This window comes from Erpetoichthys calabaricus, chromosome 2 (assembly GCF_900747795.2).
Source record: "Erpetoichthys calabaricus chromosome 2, fErpCal1.3, whole genome shotgun sequence".
Classification (NCBI taxonomy): domain Eukaryota; kingdom Metazoa; phylum Chordata; class Cladistia; order Polypteriformes; family Polypteridae; genus Erpetoichthys; species Erpetoichthys calabaricus.
This window is the reverse complement of record NC_041395.2, coordinates 177449293-177475366: the sequence shown is the minus strand read 5'-3', so window position 1 is coordinate 177475366 and position 26074 is coordinate 177449293. Positions and strand designations below refer to the sequence as shown.

The 26074-nt window shown below is 38.7% G+C and overlaps 1 protein-coding gene across 1 annotated transcript; it reads left to right on the top strand.

Annotated features, from left to right (window-relative positions):
- Positions 1-758: 758 nt before the first annotated feature.
- LOC114645476 (mitochondrial ubiquitin ligase activator of NFKB 1-like) lies at positions 759-6995 on the top strand. The gene is made up of 2 exons (XM_028793326.2): positions 759-865; positions 6352-6995. The coding sequence occupies exons 1-2, from the start codon at positions 768-770 to the stop codon at positions 6839-6841; spliced, it is 588 nt and encodes a 195-aa protein (XP_028649159.2). The 5' UTR covers positions 759-767; the 3' UTR covers positions 6842-6995.
- The last annotated feature ends 19079 nt before the right edge of the window (positions 6996-26074 follow it).

Genomic DNA, 26074 nt, shown 5'->3' with positions numbered 1-26074 from the left:
TTCTATTATCATGACACAAATCGGTGGGCCCCGGTTACTTAATTTTTGGATTTTAAATTATTAGACTGGCATACCCCTACCACAAATACTAACCTTAAAGTTAGCGGGGGTGAAGCATATAGTTACCTATAGGTCCCTAGTGTTAATGTTCCCTTTGAGTGCCTAATCTTAAAAACGATAATATGATTTGCGTCCCGATAATAGAAAAGTACCCTGCAATCATTGATAACAGATAAACTTGTGATCTCAACACAGAACAAATTTTTAAAAAGAGGTAATTGTTTTAAAGTCGACAAAGCCATAATGATACTTTTTATTGAATCTGTATTTTGTATGTGTTTGTATATATTGGTTTGGCAGCATCAACATTAATAATTGTTTTGGGAACATAACATGTATTGCAGTCCTAGCTATATGAACATCCTGTAGAAAGCATCACATAGCACCCAAAATATTTTTATGATTAGAAAACAAAGAAGGGTTTTCTTACTGACATCTCCCATGCCTTTAACTCCATCCATCCATTTTCCAACCCGCTGTATCCGAACACAGGGTCATGGGGGTCTGCTGGAGCCAATCCCAGCCAACACAGGGCACAAGGCAGGAACCAATCCTGGGCAGGGTGCCAACCCACTGCAGGACACAAGTCATTCCAAGTCATTATCTTTGACAACACTTTGCCAAAAGAATAGACTCTAACAACATTGCTAGATATGATATTCAGTGCTCTTATTTATTTTTCAGGTATTGTCCTACCAGATGGTGAAATGCTGACCAGCCATTATGTTCCAACATGTTATGGAGTCATCCAGAAGTCCATTGTTCAACAGAACAAGAAAGTTTTTAACAAGATTACAAGTACATGGTTAGTGGAAGTGGAAAGGCATTGCGAAAAAATGAATCTATGGAAAAGTCTTAAATTATGGGTCAATTTGGCATGTTCAACACTCAACTCCACCAATTCCATGATATATTGTTTGTTGTGTCAATAATGACCTTCTAAACCCTTTTGTTTACAAAAAGGAACACAGCAGGTGGGCGCCTTTTGCTGTCAGTGTTCACTTTCTGCGGTGTCCATAGACATTTCCCTTTTACTCAAATTGACTGACATATTAATAGAACAACTTTAAAGGAAAAATGTGAACATATGCCTATCCTCTTATTATATTCTTAAGAAAATCTTGACTAATATACTATTAACAGGTAGGTATCTTGTTGAGCTGAAAAGCATCCAGGCAATCATTCTGTTTCCACGTTTCTGTGTAATGTAATTCCACCAATGCCACTCCCTGTTGAATGTTTTTTGGTTGTACCTGGTATATCATTTGTAACACATACAGCATCTTTTAAGATGTACAAACTGCTGAAAGTTGGTCGAATACTCGCACAACCTTATTGCTGAACTTACGTGTTTTGTACTAGGCAGATTCATGCCTGCATAATTAGAGAGGCAAAAGAAGTGAAGTGATTTTAGTGAATGTTTTCATATTGAATTAAAATCATGGAAGTGGCTCTGAGTTCATGTGAGCTGCAGTTGTAATTTAAGAAAATTCAGTCTTAACTGAATTAATCTGAAACAAGTTCAGGTTTGTATACCTTTTTAACTTTTCTTACTAAGATACCTAATATTACACATTGAAATATGTAATATTAAGTATCTTAGTAAGAAAAGTTCAAAAAGGAAAAGACATTAGTGCAAATGCAAATAAACAGAGAATTTTTTTTTCTGTTTAGTTGTATGAAATCCTGAGGTAAATTCATAAAAAGTTCACCAAAACTATTGACTGGAGATTTTACTCCAACAACTGGAATACTGAAAAGTCTGGTTACACAATTCACAGGACAGGCCAAGGTTTTACTCCACTTGGTCTCATTCAAAATCATAATAAAAATAAATCCCACTTGTATACTAGCCAAGCTAGTGCCAAAAAATTAATTGATTGAATCCCATTATATCATCTGTTACAGTTATGGCTTGGAAACTAAATAAGAAATTGAACTCCAGAAGTGGTGTAGATCTTTTGAGATTTGCATATCCACATTCCAGTTTTACAGTTTCTTTTTTATTACTGATTCTTGTATTAAGATATCACAAGGCCAATAATCAACATACTTGGTTAGCAACCAATGTATCAAAATATGAAGCTTTTCATTCAGCTGTTTTCTGACACTGGCAATGTGACCTGGACTTGTGATCTTTGAATACTGAATCCAGGAGGTTGCAGGTGTATGGTGTAATTGTCGCTATAGTTAGGAAAAAGTTTGTGCTCAAGACCATTATAGCAACAGGTGTGAACGCTGAAGTCAAAAACAATGGAAAAACAAACACCAATTTAAAATAAAAAGCAATTTCTTTATTCTTGGTGAGTTAGAGAGACTGCAGCCCCCCCCACCCCACACACACACCTCCGAAGAGACTGGAGCCCCCCCCAGCTCAGTGCCACTGGCTGGCCAGAAAAGACAATCTGCAGTCTAACATGGGGCCTCTCTTCATGTATTAAAACAAATATACATGGCAGTTCATTTTGAGATTATACATAAATTATAATAGCTTACTACTCCCTGAATTGGAATGTGTACATTGCTTCTTTCAGATAAAGAGGTTATCAAAGCACTCACAGTTTTAAGAAATAGGCTCAAATAAGTTTAAGTAGGAATTCAGAAACTATCACATTAATTTATAATATCACAGGGTGTTCTGTTAGTATCAAGAGGTCAGCATTTTCTCATAAAAGAATGCAAGTTAGTCCCTTAAACTGTACACAAGCTTAATTCTTTTTCTACATAAATGAAGAACAAATCATATAGAAGTAATAAATCATATAACTCTCTGCAGCATGATTCAACATCCCTTCAACTTGCAGGGAAATCATGGGGGTTGGTGGCAGGATCGGCACTCCAGCCACCGTAAAAAAAACTTCACACAGCTCCAAAACGACAGAAAGGACTCCTTTTTGCTCTCCGCGGGAGTAGCTCTGCTGCAGCTGCCGATAGGAAGGCTGCTCGCATCATGAAGGGAATGGGGGAAAGCCCTCGGGAGCCTCATCCCCGGAAGAGATGAAACCACTGGAGAGCCAATGGGGTCAGGTCTGTTGGGGATCAGAACTGGTGTGGTGCTGAGGCATCGCCCGCTGCACAGCAGCACTCGGGTCCCAATTTGAGGCGGCCCATATAGGTAGGCGCATGGAATGTCTTGTCTCCCCAGCAAGATGATCATCTTCCTCTGCTGTCGGAGGAGCTGTGTAAACTCTGCATTTCAGTGGCGGCACTCTATGAGGTGCGCAGACTGGGTATTGGCCAGATCTCTGAAGGTGGATACACATTTTATTGGTCTGGTGGGTCTGATGGCTGTCATACTCAGGGAGAAGCTGTTGCTGTAGCGGATCGGCTTCTTCCAATGATGTCTGATGTCACTCCTTTCAACAAGTGTATTATGAGACTCAGATTACGGTACTCCCTGGGTACCTTGTCTGTTGTCTCAGTGTATGCTCTGATCGCGGTGAGTGATGTCTCAGCTAGGGAGACATTTTATTCGCAGCTTTGCTCGGTGGTTGATGGGTCTTACCACAAGGTGACACTCCTCTGGTCACGGGTGACTTCAATGCAGCCAGTGGCACTGACAGGGCTTGCTATGAGGATTGTCATGGTCCCCTTGGGTCTGATGACCATGGTGAAAGTGGCTCCATGTTCCTTGACTTTGCAAAATGTCAGGGGCTGCGGATTGCTGTATCCTGGTTCCAGTGCCCAGAACCGCATCATTGGACTTGGTACTCCAATACTGGTGGTGCGGTGAAGAAGATCGATCACATCCTCATGGGCAAACGCTGGAGGCTCTTGCAAAACTGCAGGGTCTACAGAAGTGCCCAGTTTGTGAATTCTGACCACAGACTTGTTGTTGCTACTCTTAGGATCCAGCTTAGGTCCAGTAGGTTACCACCTGCTAGGAAAACTAGCCTGGACTTGGCCAGACTCCAAGACCAGGCTGTTTCTAATGAGTTTGCACACAGTTTTGTTTGAGGAACTTGTAGATTTGGGTACGACCGACAATCCTAATGTGATGTGGGAGACCTTCCGTGACAAGACCCTGAAGGTTGCTGAGGTTTGTGTTTGTGTTACTGGTGTTCCCAGAAGGAGGTGCTTCATCTTGCAGGGCACCCTGGATATTATCGAGAGGAGTCGCAGTGCACAGATCAATGGCAACTCTGGTCTGTACCGGGAACTGAGAAGGATGGCTGCAAGGGCTCTGAGGGCAGATAAAGAGGTGTTTGTTAGAGGAATCTGTGAGCAAGTAACACACCATCTGTGGTCTAGCGACCCACGTCGTGCTTACAGAGGAATCAAAGCATTATGCACATCTAAATCGGATCCTCGGAGAATCTCAGTCAGGGCGGCTGATGGAACAGTCGTTACGGATGACACTGCAGTTGTGACCCACTGGGCTGGCTACTCTGAGTAGTTGTTCAAAGCTGATCCTCCGGCTAGGACATTGGATATCTCTGGGTTCACAGTTCTTGAGGCTGATCCTCCAATTAGCTGTGAACCACCCAATCTCACTGAGATTGCACAGGTGGTGAACCAGCTTAGGGGAGCAAAGGCTGCAGGGATCTGTGGTATCTGGGATGAACTTCTCCAGGCTGGTGGTAAGGCTGTCCTCCTGGCATTGCAAGCAATCTTTGCTTCCATTTGGGAGACAGGCATCATCCCAACTGACTGGAAAATGGGACTTGTCATCCCTATCTGGAAAGGGAAGGGTGATCGCCTGGATTGCAGCAACTACAGGGGGATAACACTGCTCTCAGTGCCAGGTAAGGTCATTGCTAGGGTTGTCCTCAATAGGATCTGTGATCACTTGCTCACCTACTGACCGGAATAGTCTGGTTTTACGCCTAAGAAGTCTACCATCGACTGCATCCTGGCACTGAGGGTTCTCATGGAGCGCAAACGTGAATATCGGCAGAGTTTCTTTGCAGCCTTTGTCGATTTTCATAAAGCGTTCGACTCAGTTCATCAAGCTGCCCTGTGGGACATCCTGAGGGTTCGCGGAATCCCCTCAAGGTTGCTGGATATAATGGCAAGACACTGGTACACTGGTACTGTGAGTGCTGTGCAGAACCTCTGCATTTTTCCCAGGGTGTGTTCTTGCTCCTACTCTGTTCGTTGCAAGGTCATGAGGTCCAGTGGCTGCGGAGCATTTGTTGGTCAAGAAAGATTCACAGATCTTGACTTTGCTGACAATGCTGTGATCTTCGTGGAGTTAATGGAGGCTCTGATCAGGACACTCGAGTGACTGAGCGAGGAGTCTGAGTGTCTGGGCTTGGGAGTGTACTGGATAAAAACCAAGATCCAGGCCTTTAATGACCTCTTGGGCACAGCCATCAGCAGTGTGTCTGTCTGTGGAAAGAGTGTCAGCCTTGTCGAGAGGTTTACTTACTTTGGCAGTGACATTCATGTCTCTGGTGACTCTTCCTATGAAGTCAGTAGATGGATTGGGAGAGTATGGGTGATCATGAGGTCGCTGGAAAGGGGTGTGTGGCGCTCCCGATATCTATGCAAAAGGACGAAGGTCCAAGTCTTTAGCATCCTGGTGCTTCCTGTCTTGCTATATGGTTGCGAGACATGGACACTATCCAGTGACCTGAGATGAAGACTGGACTCCTTTGGTACTGTGTCTCTCCAGAAAATCCTTGGGTACCGTTGGTTTGACTTTTGTGTCGAATGAGCAGTTGCTCACGGAGTCCCGAATGAGGCACATTACCTGCCTTGTAAGAGAGCGTCAGTTACGGCACTACGGACATGTGACGCGTTTCCCCGAGGATGATCCGTCTTGTAAAATCCTCATTGTTGGGGACCCGAGTGGCTGGACCAGGCAAAAGGGTCGCCCATATAACACCTGGCTGCGGCAGATAGAGGGTCATTTCCGGAGGGTAGGACTGGGCTGCGTGTCTGCCTGGGGGGTTGCCAACTGGGATCCTGACTTGTTTCATCGTGTAGTGGGTGCGGCAATGCACTATACCTGTGCAGGCTCCCCAACTTGACTTGACTTGACTTGCTGCAATCTACAGTGTTTATTTCAATATGTCTGTGCGGTTACATCTGAGCAGCGGTAAAATCTCAACACTAGTGACAGAGCTGGACCTTGTATATAACAGTCATTTCAGTATACTCTATGTTTATATACAGTAGCTTTTTTCATAGTTTTTCTAATCTCATTTTAAATTATTGCTCAGATTTTGATGTTTACTAAAATACAAAATCACTGTTTTAAATATTAATTTAAAAGGATGGTGGTATAGATTCATTACAATTCCTTAAAATAAAAGAAGTTTAACTTTCAATTTATGTTTTTTTCAGGGTTCCTAAGATGAAAAACCTTCAAGAGACACTCAAAACTGTGCCTTTCAGCCTGGCAGCTAACAGTGATTATGACACACGGGTGTCTGTGCTTGTGGAATCCCCTCTGACTGCCACGGGCCTCAGTCTGGAACTAGTGCATAGTCGTCTCCGTTTTAAGGATTACTTTGGACATCTGTTAAACATGGAGAAGCCCTGGTGGCTGGAAGAGAAGGAAGAGATGCTAAAAGTGGGTAGCACTCTAACAGGGTTTGGGGAGTTGGTACTGGACTCCAATCATGTACTCAGACTCCAGCCTCCTAAGGACGGGAATACGTACATGCTCATCCTTTCCGACTATTGGTCTTACCTGAAGCAGCAGGAGTCTTCTATCATGCTATATAAGTTTTTAACAGCCGTCTTTGTCATGACTGCTGGCTTGTCATCTTTATGTTTCCTTATTGGAAGTGCTATGAGACCTGAGGTCACAGGTTTAATCAGAATGGCCTAGAATCAGAGGTCGAGAAGAAAAATATTAGACACATGTGAGGATCTCCACATTTAAACAAATCCAAAATAATAGGTGACATACCAAAGCCAGCAATTAGAAGTAATGTAAAGAAAACAGAATGTTCCTTAGTCCAGTTTGGAAGAATAGTTGGAGTGAAGAGACCTATACTAGAATTGCAAGTCTGTGCTATACTTATACAATAGACTGGAGCTGATAAAAGCTTTGTGCAGGCTGACTTTTCCAGCTGAAGAGGGAGCAAGCAAATGTCACCAGATTCTAACCAAGTCATAAAAATCATGAAGCAGTTGCTTGTAACTAATGCAAGTTTTCCAATTTATATAAGCATTCTGACTGTTTTCTAGGTATATAATCAATATGTAAATTTGAGATTTGAAGATATAAAGGGTGCCCTCTGTCTTAGATTTTTTGAAGTTGTTTTGTTTTTGGAGACACCTAGTCCAGAAAATGCATTTGTCTTCAAGAACCTCAGATTGTCCTGTCTGTCCTTAGAAAAACACTCATACACACAAGTACTACACTGCAAAACACAACTGCCCCCAACACCTACATTATTGATCAGTAACTTTCTTCCTCCAAATGTCTGAAATGAGTACACAGGCTAAGAACATAAACCACTACTCTTTCTACATCCTAAAGCAAATTATTCCCCAGAAATCGCTTTACCCTTGAACCCATTATGTTCACTGCTGTCCCCAAAATTATACTCAACTTGGTTTGCATTACACATTTTCAGTATAACTACTGTATATCCCAATTTTTACTGCTGAAAATTTGCAACCTGGGGAGCGGAATGAGGGAAATATCATTTTTACCTTTAACACCACTGACATTTAGCTGCTTCATTGCCTTTTGAAAATCTGACTCAAAATCTCTATGAAAACTGAGTAATAGGTGCATTTGGCTTGTTATACCTTAGAATCAGTTAACATGTTAATCTGCTAATTAATGTAATGATGTCTGCTATTTTATACTGAAGGATTTAATCCATGAACTGTTGATAAATGAGCAAATAGTTTTTTATTTAAACATCCTTACATCAACAATAAATAACAAACAGGGCGGCCTATGGGACATTAATGATTCTATTTGCTACAAATTTGTTAATAGTGTTAAAACAAGAAAATGATTTTGAGAGATAAAAGTAAGAATGTCAATTGACTCATATGGACAACTAAACAAGTGTTTATGTAGATACATTTTACATTTTTTAGGAGCTCAGGTTTTGTAAAAGTCCATAGTTGTATTTTGTAGGTGATTGTTTTCTATAGTTTCTGCTTGTTTTTCAGTCTGATACCTTAGTAGCTCATTTTAATTATGACCTTTTATCTCTGAATACAAAACAAACATTAATGTATCCACCATCCATCTATCAGTCCCAACATGTAACATGTGCTTTTTCTTGCTTTAAATAAATGAGAATAAGTTTTTAATTTAATCCATGTTTTTAATCAATATTGCATGTTTCAGTTGAGTAAAACTTGAAGGAATTCCCACAAAAATGATGTTTTTTACATTTGTTACTTACCCCTTGTGGTCTGTAGTGATGACTGAGAAAATAATTTGGCTTATGTTTTCATCGAAAATGCAAATATTTCTAAAAGAACAGGAGCCTATGTTGGCTGATGCTTGTCAAGAGCAAACTAAATATACAAAATATCCATTAAAAATCTCAAAACACATGCATTCTTTGGTAAAATATTGCCAAATAAATACCTAGGCAGAATTAAAGTAGTCCATGAACAGGAAATCTGTTCATACAGGATCATACATTTGAACTGAAGACAAGTCTCTTGACCAATGAATGAGTGGGAGAGTCAGGTGTTCAATACAAAAGTGTGAACAGACTTCCTTTGTAAACTTTTATTTTCCAGAGGTATTTTCTTAACAAGATGTTAGAAATAAATCCATATGTCTTGCACATTGTGAGTATATGACTGTATGACTTGACATGTGGATTATACCAGGGGGTAGGCAACGTCGGTCCTGGAGTGCCACAGTATGTGCAGGTTTTTGTTCCAACCCAGTTCCTTAACGAGAACTCAATTATTGCTGATGAAGCACATATTGCTTAAGTGACATTTTAATGCTTCATTTTAGTGGTCTCGCTTGTTAAGGTTCTCCAACCTTAATTGCTTATTTCAATCTTAAACTGCTGCATTCAGTGTTTTAATTGCTCCTTATTAGCAATAAGATGTAAAAGACAAAGCAGCCAGCAGTTCTCCAGCTAGCTTTTTTCCAATTACATCTGTGTGTGTTCATCATGCACGGTTTGATTTAATAAAACACTTAATAGAAAAATGTGACAGACTGAAAATGATCTGTTTTAGGCTTCAAATCATTTGGATGATATCCTTGGAAAGGAAAAAAATCTACGATATAAAAGCCTTACATTGCACAGACTAACAAGCCATAAAATTAAATAAGGTCTGAGATTGTCAATGATTGGTTTCTAATTAAGCAATTGGGTTGGAATGAAAACCTGTAGCCACTGCGGCTCACCAGGACCGACATTGCCTACCCCTGTTTTACATCTTATTGCTAATAAGGAGCAATTAAAACACTGAATGCAGCAGTTTAAGATTGAAATAAGCAATTAAGGTTGGAGAACCTTAACAAGCGAGACCACTAAAACGAAGCATTAAAATGTCACTTAAGCAATATGTGCTTCATCAGCAATAATTGAGTTCTCGTTAAGGAACTGGGTTGGAACAAAAACCTGCACATACTGTGGCACTCCAGGACTGACGTTGCCTACCCCTGGATTATACTATATGAGTAACCAGAGATTTTTTTCATGGATATTTTTGATATTTATTGTTGCCCAGAGTTGGTCTATATAAGATCCTATTCTATCAGAAAACTTATTATCTCAATTCTACCTGAAAACATGACATTACAAAATATTTCTTGGTCATCACTACAAACCACACAAGCGTAAGTAACATATAAAAATAATTTTGGAGTATTCCTTTAATGGCAACTGTAAAACTTAGACTGTCATTTATGTTGATGACAGTCTTTAGGCCATTTACAGGAAAATGACGTAAGCATTCTGTAATGAAATTTTACATCCTGTCTGATGATGAAATTGTAGCAAATGCACAATTCTTTTTTTCAGCACATTGTAAAGTTTGTTTTGATAGTCCCATGATACAATATGAAATCAAAGGCTGCTGAGTTAAAATATATGTTGCTCTTTCATATAATTTAATAATTTAGTGTTTATAATAATTTATCTTGAAGTACAGTTATCCAGATACAGTATTGGCAAATTAAGGACTTAAAAAGATACATGATGTAATAGATCTACGAAGATCTGTGAAAAATCAGATGACAGGGAATTTCTTAGCTGGGTATAAGGAAATGCTTGAGAGGATCTGATTCTCAATCTTTGAAGGAGCAGCTCAGTATTTTCAGATGTTTGCACTTACAGTGCATCCGGAAAGTATTCACAGCACATCACTTTTTCCACATTTTGTTATGTTACAGCCTTATTCCAAAATGGATTAAATTCATTTTTTCCCTCAGAATTCTACACACAACACTCCATAATGACAACATGAAAAAAGTTTACTTGAGATTTTTGCAAATTTATTAAAAATAAAAAAATTGAGAAAGCACATGTACATAAGTATTCACAGCCTTTGCCATGATGCTCAAAATTGAGCTCAGGTGCATCCTGTTTCCCTTGATCATCCTTGAGATGTTTCTGCAGCTTAATTGGAGTCCACCTGTGGTAAATTCAGTTGATTGGACATGATCTGGAGAGGCACACACCTGTCAATATAAGGTTCCACAGTTGACAGTTCATGTCAGAGCACAAACCAAGCATGAAGTCAAAGGAATTGTCTGTAGACCTCCGAGACAGGATTGTCTTGAGGCACAAATCTGGGGAAGGTTACAGAAAAATTTCTGTTGCTTTGAAGGTCCCAATGAGAACAGTGACCTCCATCATCCGTAAGTGGAAGACGTTTGAAACCACCAGGACTCTTCCTAGAGCTGGCCGGCTATCTAAACTGAGCGATCAGGGGAGAAGGGCCTTAGTCAGGGAGGTGACCAAGAACCCGATGGTCACTCTGTCAGAGCTCCAGAGGTCCTCTGTGGAGAGAGGAGAACCTTCCAGAAGGACAACCATCTCTGCAGCAATCCACCAATCAGGTCTGAATGGTAGAGTGACCAGACGGAAGGCACTCCTTAGTAAAAGGCACATGGCAGCCCGCCTGGAGTTTGCCAAAAGGCACCTGAAGGACTCTCAGACCATGAGAAAGAAATTTCTCTGGTCTTATGAGATGAAGATTGAACTCTTTGGCGTGAATGCCAGGAGTCACGTTTGGAGGAAACTAGGCACCACTCATCACTAGGCCAATACCATCCCTACAGTGAAGCATAGTGGTAGGAGCATCATGCTGTGGGGATGTTTTTCAGCGGCAGGGACTGGGAGACTAGTCATGATAAAGGGAAAGATGACTGCAGCAATGTACAGAGACATCCTGGATGAAAACCTGCTCCAGAGCGCTCTTGACCTCAGACTGGGGCGACGGTTCATCTTTCAGCAGGACAACGACCCTAAGCACACAGCCAAGATATCAAAGGAGTGGCTTCAGGACAACTCTGTGAATGTCCTTGAGTGGCCCAGCCAGAGCCCAGACTTGAATCTGATTGAACATCTCTGGAGAGATCTTAAAATTGCTGTGCACTGACGCTTCCCATCCAACCTGATGGAGCTTGAGAGGTGCTGCAAAGAGGAATGGGCAAAACTGGCCAAGGATAGATAGATAGATAGAGAGATAGATAGATAGATAGATAATCCCAATGGGAAATTCACATTCTCCAGCAGCAGCATACTGATACAATAAATAATATTAAATTAAAGAATTGCAGGTGAAAAACAGACAATAACTTTGTATAATGTATATGTAATGTATAATTCAAAAAGACTTGAGGCTGTAATTGCTGACAAAGGTGCATCGACAAAGTATTGAGCAAAGGCTGTGAATACTTATGTACATGTGCTTTCTCAGTTTTTTTTATTTTTAATAAATCTGCAAAAACCTCAAGTAAACTTTTTTCACATTGTCATTATGGGGTGTTGTGTGTAGAATTCTGAGGAAAAAAATGAATTTAATCCATTTTGGAATAAGGTTGTAACATAACAAAATGTGGAAAAAGTCACGCGCTGTGAATACTTTCCGGATGCACTGAATTTCAGCTGTACAAAGACATGCCATGAAGAACTTCTTTAAAAAATGTAATTTGAGGGTGATGAGGCCTACAATGTATTAAATGGCAAAGGATTTGGTGATTGAGAAAGGTTGAGTAAATAAATAAAATGGTAAATCAGAAAACAAATAAACTAAATTTAAAACAGACATTATATAAAATGTATGCATGGAACATATGATATTCCAATCATAATTTGTGTAATTATTTATTTTAATGAACCCCTGGTACAGTGTACTCTTTATTTTTAACAATGGTTTCTAATTTAAATTAGTTTAAAATGTTTCTCTTTTAATCAAATAACTGAATACTATTTCAGTTTGCAGAGGTGTACAAAAAATGTTCACATTAGTAAATATACAGTATGTTATTTTTTATAAGTACAGTACATTAAGTATTTTCTCAAATCTGATAAAAACATGTTTAAAATCTTCACCCCAATAAAAAGTATTTCAGACTTTCTAGTTGACCGCCAGTGCATTATTTTTTTTACATTTTTGTTCCTTGACCTCACTAAGATTTGAAAATAGACTGAAAATGAATACAAATAAATGTATAATTTGATGTGTGATAAAGCCTACAATGTACTAATTGGGGAAGGATTCAGTGATGGAGACAGGTTAAGAAATTTAATAAAATGATAGATCAGAAAAGAAAAGAAATTTAAGACAGACATTATTCTTCTTCTTCTTTCGGCTGCTCCCATTAGGGGTTGCCACAGCGGATCATCTTCTTCCATATCTTTCTGTCCTCTGCGTCTTGTTTTGTTACACCCATCACCTGCATGTCCCCTCTCACCACATCCATAAACCTTTGCTTAGGCCTTCCTCTTTTCCTCTTCCCTGGCAACTCTATCCTTAGCACCCTTCTCCCAATATACCCAGCATCTCTCCTCAACACATGTCCAAACCAACGCACTCTCGCCTCTCTGACTTTGTCTCCCAACCGTTCAACCTGAGCTGACCCTCTAATGTACTCATTTCTAATCCTATCCATCCTCATCACACCCAGTGCAAATCTTAGCATCTTTAACTCTGCAACCTCCAGCTTTGTCTCCTGCTTTCTGGTCAGTGCCACCGTCTCCAACCCATATAACATAGCTGGTCTCACTACCGTCCTGTAGACCTTCCCTTTCACTCTTGCTGATAACCATCTGTCACAAATTAATCCTGACATTCTTCTCCACCCATTCCACCCTGCCTGCACTCTCTTTTTGACCTCTCTTCCACAATCCCCATGACTCTGTACTATTGATCCCAAGTATTTAAACTCATCTACCTTCGCCAACTCTACTCCCTGCATCCTCACCATTCCACTGACCTCCCTCTCATTTACACACATGTATTCTGTCTTGTTCCTACTGACCTTCATTCACTCCTTTCTAGAGCATATCTCCACCTCTCCAGGGTCTCCTCAACCTGCTCCCTACTATCGCTACAGATCACAATGTCATCAGCAAACATCATAGTCCATGGGGACTCCTGTCTAATCTCGTCTGTCAATCAACATCCTCAGAGCAAACATTGCATCTGTGGTGCTCTTTCTTGGCATGAAACCATACTGCTGCTCACTAATCATCACCTCTCTTCTTAACCTAGCTTCCACCACTCTTTCCCATAACTTCATGCTGTGGCTCATCAATTTTATTCCCCTGTAGTTACTACAGTCCTGCACACCCCCCTTATTCTTAAATATCAGCACCAGTACACTTCTTCTCCACTCCTCAGGCATCCTCTCACTTTCCAAGATTCCATTAAACAATCTGGTTAAAAACTCCACTGCCATCTCTCCTAAACACCTCCATGCTTCCATAGGTATGTCATCTGGACCAACAGTCTTTCCATTTTTCATCCTCTTCATAGCTGTCCTTACTTCCTCCTTGCTAATCCATTGCACTTCCTGATTCACTATCTCCACATCATCCAACCTCTTCTCTCTCTCGTTCTCTTCATTCATCAGCCTCTGAAAAGTACTCTTCCCATCTGCTCAACATACTCTCCTCACTTGTGAGTACGTTTCCATCTGTATCCTTTATCACCCTAACCTGCTGCACATCTTTCTCAGCTTGGTCCCTCTGTCTAGCCAATCAGTACAGGTCCTTTTCTCCCTCCTAAATGTCCAACCTCTCATACAACTCATCATACGCCTTTTCTTTAGCCTTCGCCACCTCTCTCTTCACCTTGCGCCTTATCTCCTTGTACTCTTGTCTACTTTCTGCATCTCTCCGACTATCCCACTTCTTCTTTGCCATCCTCTTCCGCTGCATACTCTCCTGTATTTCCTCATTCCACCACCAGGTTTCCTTTTCCTCCTTCCTCTTTCCAAATGTCATGCCAAGCACCCTTCTTGCTGTCACCCTTACTACATCTGCTGTAGTTTCCCAGCTGTCTGGTAACTCTTCACTGCCTCCCAGTGCCTGTCTCACCTCCTCCCTAAATTCAACCTTGCAGTCTTCCTTTTTCAACTTGTACCATTTGATCCTTGGCTCTGCCCTCAGTCTCTTCCTCTTCGTGATCTCCAACGTCATCCTACAGACCACCATCCTATGTTGCTTAACTACACTATTCCCTACCACCACTTTGCAGTCTTCAATCAAATTCAGATCAACTCTTCTGCATAGGATGTAATCTACCTGTGTGCATCTTCCTCCACTGTTGTACGTAACCCTATGTTCCTCCCTCTTCTTAAAATACGTATTCACCACAGCCATGTCCATCCGTTTGGCAAAATCCACTATCCTCTGACCTTCTTCATTCCTCTCCTTGACACCATACCTACCCATCACCTCCTCATCTCCACTGTTCCCTTCACCAACATACCCATTGAAATCCGCTCCAATCACTACTTTCTGTCCTTTGGGTACACTATTCATCACTTCATTTAACTCACTCCAAAATTCTTCTTTCTCACCCATTGCACACCCAAGTTGCAGTGCATATGCACTAACAACATTCATCATCACACCTCCAATTTCCAGCTTCATAATTATTACTCTGCCTGACACTCTTTTCACCTCCAAAACACTCTTTACATACTGTTCCTTCAGAATAACTCCTACCCCATTTCTCCTCCCATCCATACCATTATAGAACAATTTGAATCCACTTCCAATCCACCTGGCCTTACTCCCCTTCCATTTAGTCTCTTGCACGCACAATATATCAACCTTCCTTCTCTCCATCATATCTGCTAACTCTCTCCCCTTATCAGTCATACTGCCAACATTCAAAGTTCCTACCCTCAGTTCCACTCTCTTTACTTTCCTCCTCTCCTCCTGCCTCTGGACACGTCTCCCCCTTCTTCTTCTTCTTCTTCGGCCAACAGTAGTCCAATTTCTGCCAGCACCCTATTGACTAACAGTACTGGTGGCGGTCATTGTTAACCCAGGGCTCGACCGATCCGGTATGGAAATTTGTATTGTTGTCCGCATATTGATTTGGCAAAATTTTACGCCAGATGCCCTTCCTGACGTAACCCTCCCCATTTATCCGGGCTTGGGACCGGCACAAAGAAACACACTGGTTTGTGCATCCCCTGTGGCTGGGTTAAGACAGACATTATACAAATATATATATATCACATACGATTAAGGTATCTCATACGATTAAAGGCACTACAATTATAATGTGTGCAATAATTCATTTTATTGAACACATGTAGAGTATACTCACTATAATAATTTATTTTTTGTATGTTTTGTAGTTTAAATTGTATTAAGAAATGTTTCTCAATCAAATAACAGAATATTTTCTTATTAGTAAATTAGTTGTTTTTATAAGCACATTATTTTATCAAATCTGACAAAAGTATAATTTTTTAAATCTCCAGCATTTCATAAAAAGTATCTCTGAATCTCTAGTTGACTGTCTGCAATATTTTTTACATTTTTGTTCTTTGACCTCTCTTGTATTTGGAAATAAACTGCAAATGAACTGTTTCTTTGAAGTTGGCTATTTTTTACTTGTGAATTTCCACAATTCTTCATATATCCTTGCATTCCTTGACATTTTGTGACATACTATGATCAACTAGATCTGCTCTTAAGCAAGCCTTTAACCCACACCATCTCCAGATTAGACCACAATATATTAATAAGAAGGATTTTACTAAAGGATCCACAAAAGAACACACAGGTGAGTTACAGTAGGTTGATAGATAGGGTGAAACACAAAAGATATGACTTTATACCTCTTAGAAACCAGAAAGTTTAGCTGTTATATCTATCATCTGCCATAATTAAACACAATTCTGCTATTTTTCTCCTACCTCCACTTTTCTCCCCTTGACTCCGGCTTCTAATTCTTCTTCTTTGCCAGGTGAGCCTTTTCATTTTTTCCTTTTCCAATGCCATATTCAGCTGACTGTGAACCACATGTTCCTTTCAAAGTTTGACCTAGGAATAATTAAAATTAAAAATGATTAAAATAAATGACTATAATAAAAAATGAAGACATAAGAAATTAATTGGTAAAGAGAGGCAGTTCAGCAATATCTGCAAAGATAAAAATCAGTGCAACATGTATTTCTAATGAGCATGTAACTATTCCAATTAAGGAGAAAAAAACACTTCCAAAGGCAGATGGTGTGATTCAGAAAGTATATCTAAAAAGGTACTCTCTGTGTATAAGTAATGAGAAAACATACTATTTGTAGTCACTGGAATGTATGGGGTGTGCAGATATGTTACTACCCAGAGAGGAAACTTGTGTCTCAGCCACTTTATAATAAAGAAACATTGCCTTATTTTTTGAGTAGTTTTCTCAAATATGCTTTTCTTTGAGCTTTTTTAAATCCTAGTGGCACCCTTTCCAACCTTTTAAACAGCAACTGCAAAAACTATTGTTTGGTTTTTCCAGACATGGCAAATTGGCTAAGGCCCCGTGCCAGCGCAGCTTTGCCCATTGCAGGACAGAATTCCTATTTGTCAATGACTGGATTCTTATCCTTTTTGTGTTTTTGTAACCGAGAATAATATCTAGCATTTAGGTTGATTAACATTTTTTATTATAACACTTTTTTATTATTTATGTCTAACAATAGAAATGTTTAAGCAAAAGCATGACTTTACTAGTCAGCCCAGCTAGCCTGGGGGTATACAAGCCGCTAAAAGACTAGGCTAAAATAGGGGCTGGACTGGAGGACTGAGCTGTGGCTTAATAGGATTGGTATGAAATAGGAAGAGGGCTTACCTCATTGCCCAGGAGGTATGGTCAAGGTGGCTGGACCAAGATAAAGAAAGATGGAGCAAAGAAACTCGGCCTGCCATTTACCATTCTGAGAACATCAGCTCTTTCTCTCTGTGTCCATATGCCTGCCTGGCCCAATACAGACAATGAGCTGACTACGAAGAGAATCAAGTGTACTAGTACTATCAGGTTGTATGGTTTGCTGTTTGCTTTTTGTTTATGGACCTAGTTATATTTGAAAATGAAAACATCCTATAATAAATTTAAATGTGCAACTTAATAACTTCAGCTTGTTCTGGTACTCTATCTAATTGCCTGGGGTTACAGATATAAAAGGAACTGGAGAGTATTGAACTACAGCTCCAGTTAATCCTCACAGTATGATAAGAGTATGTGATTTGAGGCATTCTTTTAAGGTCTACATAATAAAGTGTATAAAGGGGAAGAAAGTCACCCTAAGACCATGATAGATCATGTAACCAGAAGGGATGTATTCTGATGCAATGATCTTTGACTCACTGGACAGGTCTTTGTTCCTTGGAATGCTGGTGAATCCTGGCATCTCTCCTTTCCTGATCTGTATCTAAGAAAAGAGGAGAACATGTTAAGAATATTTTACAATTTGTTTAAACAACATCTGGGTTGCAGTGGAACAGAGACTAACCTGGCAGCATTGTGTGTAATGCAAGAATTCTATGCCATATGCCAGTCCATCACAGACCCCACCTAGATACACACAGAGTGAATTTAGAGTAACAAGCATGAAGTAAAACATACTGAAATGGAAAGGGCACCTGCTCTTAATATATAATATATTTTATTGATGTATTTAAATGTGAAGAGGTAAGCATTATGTCACAGTTACAATAAATATTAAGTAAAAAATAAAGAATTTCAAGGTAATTCAGAATAAAGTTCTTAAATGATTATGATGGTTCAAAGGGAATATATCACTGTGGCCAAAAAATATTTCCTTACAAATCCTGCTTAAAAAAAGCTAATGATAAAATATATGCAAGAACTTAATGTGTATTTTTTAGAAATAACTTTATCTATTGGCCAGTATTAGTTTGTTAATAATCATGAAGCATGAGATTGGAGAGTGGGGGTTGTGCTCGTTACAGCTGAGATCATTTTGTTAATTTATTAAGCACAATCAGCTTTTTTATGTCAATTTTTGTTAATTTTTTATTTTATTATTCATTCTTAGGGATCTCAAATTTATGTTAAATTACCAGTTAAGTTTTAGTTTTGTCATTATTGATTTAAAATAGTGTTAGATTTTGGAAAAGCAATATTATTGTGGTGTTGTGGTGCTATTACTGTAAATAATGAACATGGCACCTAAAGGCATGCCATTCCATGTCACTGGTGCTACAATACACAAGCTGGCTCTGTGAAATATACCCAGGGCTGTGGGTGTATCTTTAAATGATTTTTTTTATGTTAGCACTTTTGTGTGTTTTCTGGTTTTTGACTTTGAATCAATTCACATGACTTTGAATTTTGACATTTTGTTTTAGTTTTCAGCATTGCTATATGAGAGATAATGTTCTGATTCTTACACTTTTGCTTGGTTTTCGAGTCAAGACTCATCTCCAGGGGCCTCATGTATAACACCGTTTGTAGAATTCACACTATAACATGGCGTAAGCACAAAAGCGGAAATGTTTGTACGCACAAAAAAATCCAGATGCATAAATCGTGCAAACGCCAACTTCCACGTTGTTCCACTCCATAAATCCTGGTCAGTGTGAAAAGTAATGCACGTGCCTGCTGTCCTGTCCCAACTCCTCCCAGAATTACGCCTCTTTGAATATGCAAATCAATATAAATAGCCCTTAAGATCAGCCTTCTATGAAAAGACAATGGCAAAAGCACAAGGGAAAACAGAAGAATTTCAGCAAATACCAAGTGGAGGCAAAGAAAAACGTAATATTTGTTGGTTTAAACAGAGGTATAAACAATAAAAGGAAGTTGATCGAATGACATAGCGTCTCGGAGAAACTCGAAAGCTCAAGTTCACAAAGTCGCACAGTGCCCGAAATAAAAAAGAAGTTGTCACATATCAAAGTCGCCGTGAAAAGGCAAGTCGTAGCCCACTGCCTGGTGTGAAATGAAAGCTAATTAGGGTACAGAGAAAAAAAAATAGGCACACAGTGGGAAAAAAGCATGAAATGTCAACATTAATCTCTAAATTTCCACTTTAATCACATAGTTTATTTTGTCATAGTAGAACATCATAAACTTCATCTTAAAATCGTTTAATTTACAAGTTTCTCAAATCCCATCATAACTAAAGCAGCACGTTAAATGCTTTGTTTTGTATTTGATCTTCTATGTGCTCTATGTGTGTCAATCACTATGTGCTTCCGGGCTTTCTCTTCCTCCGACAGGAAGGAATTACATTCGTAATATTACAGCTCTCTGAATAATTAAAATACTGAGATGTATACGTGATATCATTTTCATGATGATAGGAGTTAAAGCATGTTATTAAACATGGGAACACGGTGGCGCAGTGATTGTTCATGTCTCACGCAAGATGTGCCTGTATGTATTAAATTTTCTTCCACACCCCCAATTCCTGTCCTTACTTTTCTTTCACCAAATACCCAATCGCCACACAATTAGCTCTGTAATAGACGTTAAGCCATCTATCATACTAGTTGTTGATAAGAAACAGTTCACCATCTGGTGGATAATTTTAGAACTACAAGAGTCTTGAAATAAATATTTGAAAAATTAGATAACAAGACTTTTGGGTAGGGGCGGTGGTGCTTATGTGTGGCTTTGGTTTAAGTGGACTTGAGAAATTAATTTAAAAAAAAATAACAAATTGCATAACTTACTCCAAATTGTTTATAGGAAGTCCTCCATTTCAGATCTTAACAGTTTCTTAATTAGCCAATCCTTGCTGTCAATGAAACTTATTACAGTACTTAATTCTATTACTAATTGTTTTAATTTTTCAAAATTGTTTTAACTTGAACTGAGAAAAGTCATTATTTATTTACAAATAAATGTCATCAGCCTGAATAACTGGATTTCTTTATGTTTAGAAAATAGGCAATATAAGGATTAGATATACTGTTGTACTCTGTGCCTTATTCTGTGACTCACTGCCCAGAGACAACAAATGCACATTTATGCAAATGCATATTTTGGAACCATTAAAGTGATGTAAACCATAAAAAACATACAAATGTTACAACCTGTGATTTGTGAGGTAATGAATTAACATACAATGGAATGTTTGAAAAAACATACTATGAAAATTTTTTTGATGAGTGGCTGTTCTTGAAATTGTTACATTTTGGGGTCATAAACCTTTCCTTTGCTAATATTTCATATTATTAATAAGAAAATATACTAGGTTTATGGTATATATTGTACTGATCTTCAGTCTTTAAGGCATTTTGAGAAGATATTAAGATATATTGTAATGTGTGGGTCACAGACTAGCAAAGAGAGAAGAAGGTCAGTCCAGATTTTTTTAAAAAAGGTCAGTTTTATTGTCATATCAAAGTTATCCAAACAGGAACTGTCTCTTCAGCACTCTTAGAAACCCCAGCATGTATGCATTGAGGCTGTCATTATCTTGCAGTCGCTCCCTTCTTAGATTAAATGAGTAGATAGACTTCATGCACAAGTTAGAAAACAGCAAGTGAACATTTTGCCAAGTCAGCGGCTGGTTTTAAATGTTCTCCACATCAACCAGCGTGAGACGTACGTGTTACACGATGAGCTTCTGAACTTTAAGTTGTGGCAGTCAGGCCATCCCTGCCTACGTTAACAGAGTTTTGGTGCACAGAGCAGTTTAGGGGTTGTCGGGGTCTCAAAAATCTCACAATATTGAATGCAGCAGTTTTGTTCAAAATAATTGAAGTATCAATTAAAGTCCTTATCGCTCAAACCAATGTCAAATTCATTTTAAGGTGCATTTAACCATTCTGAAGAATGTCTTTTTTTTCCTTAGATGAAAGGAGTTACTGTTTTTGTTCTTTCATTTACAAGGACAGGAGTAGTGAAATACTGTTTCTTAAAGGAAAAATGTTTACTGCAAATAAGCTACTGTACAATACTCTGTCCTGCCCTTATTTTTGCATTTGCTTTCAAACTACATGGTTGCTCACCTGGGGCCTCATGCATAACGCTGTGCGTAGAACTCATATTATAACATGACGTAAGCACAAAAGCGAAAATGTGCTTCCGCACTAAAAAATCCAGATGCATAAATCTGTGCGAACGACCAATTTCCATGTTCTTCCGCTCCATAAATCCCAGTCAGCATGAAAAGTAACACTCTTGCACGCGCCTGCTGTCCCGCCCCAACTCCTCCCAGAAATATGCCTCTTTGAATATGCAAATCAATACAAATAGCCCTTAAGATCAGCCTTCTGTGAAAAGACCATGGCAAAAGCACAAGGGAAAATAGAAGGATTTCAACGAATACCAAGTGGAGGCAAGGAAAAATGTACTATTTGTTGGTTTAAACAGTGGTATAAACAACAAAAGGAAGTTGATCAAGTGACATAGCATGTCGGAGAAACTCGAAAGCTAAAGTTCACAAAGTCACACACCGAAATAAAAAAGTTGTCACATATCAAAGTTGCTGTGAAAAGGTGAGTCGTAGCCCACTGTCTGAGTGTCATATGAAAGCTTATTAGGGTACAGAGAAAAAAAAATAGACACACAGTGGGAAAAAAGCACGAAATGTCAACTTTAATCTCGAATTTTCCACTTTAATCACGTAGTTTATTTTGTCATAGTAGAACATCATAAACTTCTTCTTAAAATCGTTTAATGTTTAGTTTCTCAAATCCCATCATAACTAAAGTAGCAGGTTAAATGCTTTGTTTTGTATTTGATCTTCTATGTGCTGTATGTGTGTGAATCACTACGTGCTTCCTGGGCTTTCTCTTCCTCCAACAGGACACAGAATCCATTACATTCATAATATTACAGCTCTCTGAATAATTAAAATACTGTGATGTATTCATGATATCATTTTCATGATGATAGGGGTTAAAGCATGTTATTAAACATGGGAAAATGGTGGCGCAGTGATTGTTCATGTCTCACGCAAGATGCTTGCTGCGCCATGCACGACCATTGATGAAATACTTTATTGTAGCAGTACTGTCTCTTTCAAACATACTAACCCCCAATTCCTGTCCTTACTCTTCTTTCACCAAATACCCAATCACCACACAATCAGCTCTGTAACATTTGTTAAGCCATCTGTAAGCTTAGAACGCAGATTCTTCAGATCTTCAAGGAACATTGAAATATCTTCATAGTACATGTTTAATTATTCTATCCATTTATCCTTCCAGCACCAGCAAGAATACAGCGCGAGGAAGGAACAATCCGTGAACCACGCTCGCTAGCACTGCGGCACCATGTCCTCACATGTTTAATTATTAACAATATAAATTATTTAAATGAAGTTATATATACATATACATACATATAAGCATATTTTGCTGCATTTCATCTTAAAAATGATATCGTTATCATATGTTAATACGCGCTTTATAAAGTGGCTTAGGTTGTGCAATATTATAACTATCGCAAGTTTACAGTGAGGTAATTGTACTTATAACTACAAACAGTTCTACAAGGAGCACTTGATGGACTGATTGAGTGCGTTTAGAGCTCTTATGATGAAACTGTTTCTGAACTGCGAGGAAAGGCTCTGAAGCGTTTGCCGTATGAGAGCAGTTCAATAGAAAGCATGGCTGAGGCAGCGGGTGCTTGATGCTGTATACTGATAATTCTCTTTCCAATCAGCTGCTGTAGAGCTGTAATTCCCCACTCAGATACAGTGATATAAATACTCCGAGTGGTGCAGTGAGAGTAATATGGAAAAAGATGATCCGCTGTGGCAACCCCTAACGGGAGCAGCTGAAGCAGACGAAGAAGGTGCAGTGAGAGTAACAACGCTAAAGCAGCTATTGTATTTAGAATAGTTTGACCATTCTGTGGACCATTATATTGTTACAGGTTAATTACAATCAGATGCATTAAACTAATAAACAATATGCAGTTAATTTCAGTGTATTTATAAAGCCTACAGGGATGTGGATCTAAAAAAGAAAGGGAAACCACACTGGAACAGTAGCACTGCTTTGATGCTGGGTGCCACCAGTCTGCAAAACAGAGCGGAGAACTTGCATACGCAAGTTGAGCTACCGTGGAAATGTGCATAGCTTTATGCCAAGTTTAGGTTTTATACATCGCGATTTGAACGTGGAAACGTTTGTACGCAACATTTTCGTGCGTATGCATCGTTTATACACGAGGCCCCTGGTCCTTTGGCTTAGTTCAACTACCTGTGGCTGCATTATGCCAGTACAGTGCCTGAATAGCATAATAGAGGTTTAAAACCAAGTAACAAAAGCATTTGACTGTGGGTTTAAATCGGTGAATACAAAATTTTAGATATAACGTTTAGAAAGTTTGAAAGTAGACCATACAGAAAAACTGGGTAGTCTCAGCCAGTATGTAAAAGCAATTAAAAATACTAATAGGACATTAAGTTACAGACTAAGGAGGCCGTGTTGTGGAAAGTTCTCAACAGCCAAACTTCATGCAGCAAATTTAGATTCCCAAGGGTAAAGATCATCAGATTTAATAACTCTTTTACTCCCAGAGCTATAAAAATGTTCAATTCTGTTATTTGTACAGACACTGCTAAATTCTGAACATGTTTGTGTACTGCTAAAGATAATTATTCTACTTTGTAATAATCTTGAGTGTGTGTGTACTTTAGATAATAGTTGTCAGCTGTTTTGTCTTTGCTTAGTTATACTTGTGTAGCAATGCCTTATGTTTCGTACTTTCCTGCAGATAACAAAGTCTACCTAACCTAATATGAGAGGCCTACAAACTCCTTTCCCAAGCTGGTCAATGCTTGTTCATATGGATCCCTTCCTCTTAAGACAATGAAAATGTCTCCACACCCTCACTTTCCCATACTTTCCTAACTCCTCAATCAATTTTGATCTTTATTTAAATAGAAGCTTTACTGTTTAATTAATGTTAAAAAATTTCACAGTGTTGGTAATGGTTGGCCCTTTCAATCAGTTGAATTCTACCTATGTGGTAAATTTTGGAAGGATGAAAAATGGCTTTTTCTTATCTAAGTTATGAAAAGAGAACTCTGAAAACTTTAAAATGAATTCCATTTGATTAACCTCTAAATCAGCTGAAAGTAAAATAGCCCATGTTTATTCCCTAACACAAGTTCATGACCAAGCATTTTAATGACACTCTTGTCTTTACTGCTTGAAACTTTGCTAAGTTGAAGATCCCCCCTTTAAAATTGGAGCAGTCTTCAAAATAATAGAAAATCCCTTGGCAGACTGGAACTCATCCCATTCTAGACCAGAGATAGTCTGTGAGGAGTGTGGCTATGCCATCACTCTAGATTTTGCCCTAAGGGACTCTTCAAAATTGATTTCCTAGTTCAAAAGGAAATCATCACTGGAAGTTAAGACAGTTGCCTGTGTTATATTGTATTATTTTATTGCCTGCACACTGCACACTGACAACTGTGTTTTCTGAACAGGGGTTGGAATATACAGTATTGCTGATAGATAAGTGCTGCTAATTATCTCTACAGGTCAGTGTTTTTGTATATTTATTTCGTAACCCATGTAAACTTTACTACATAAACCCTTCACTAGTGATAAGTACTAATGGTGTCTGTCATCATTTGACCATTTTATATGTTGCTCTTCCAGGATAATGGCTAAACCAGTCTATCACAATACTATAAAAAAATTTTAAGACAAAAAGGGCCACCATAGCCTGCCAGCTCAGACATATCCCATGAAAAATGTGTTTTCTTCCATAATTCAGATACTCCAGACCCACAATTTTACAACAATATGATGATAATTTGATTATGTTTAGACCACCCCTTCTTAATTGTATATTATGTTCTTCAATGTGAAACACAACTAATATTTTATTGTCACACGAGTGTGAGCTTGACATACTTCCATCACTTGCATAAACATTTCTTATCCAGTCAATGCCTGAACCCATAATTTTCTTGGACTTAACATAGTTAAGTACTGGACTGAGTTGAAATGTCATCATTAGCATTCTCTACCCAGTCCTTCATGAACATGAAAAATACATTAAACACAGATGAGTGATTAAACAAGGCGTTTTTGACTATGATTTTGTTTTGTGCTCATAGTTTCGCTTTCGCAGATTAGCTGCCTTCTCTTGTATTTGAACTCCTTACCTGTCCTCAGACTACAAATTTGCCAGTCCCTTTAAATGGAGTCCATTATTTCCTGGTAACTTTTTATAAAAATTAAAGATAATATCTGAACAGCTCCTTCTTTCCATGTGTTCTTGACATACTTTCTGGAACATATTTGTTCTGTTGTCATTGTAAAAGTCTCTGGTCTACACTTGAAATTAAGTACACATATATTTCTGCTGTAGATTAGGTACAGGGGACCTTAGAATCAGAGAATTCGCATTGAACAGGCATCAACATTAGCATTCTTTTCTCCTGGTCTATATGAAATTACCAATGTCAAGCACTGCAAAAACAAGATCCTTTTGGATTGTAAATGTGATTTTTGTGGTCAAATAAAAATGAATGAATGCTTGACCCTATTAAACTATGAGCTAGTTTCCTAAACATTGTACATGTATTTGCTTTTGAATTAGGTTTTAAAAATAGTTATAATAATAAATGTTATTTAAAACACAGCTAAATCTTAAACAGCCACTATTAAATCACAAGTCATACATTGCACAGAAGACATTCCTAGTC

Excerpts from the sequence above, each read along its gene's own strand:
- LOC114645476 (XM_028793326.2), top strand. The coding sequence starts at position 768 with ATGCTGACCAGCCATTATGTTCCAACATGTTATGGAGTCATCCAGAAG. Across the intron at positions 866-6,351 it reads AACAAGATTACAAGTACATG|GGTTCCTAAGATGAAAAACC; the intron begins GTTAGTGGAAGT and ends TGTTTTTTTCAG.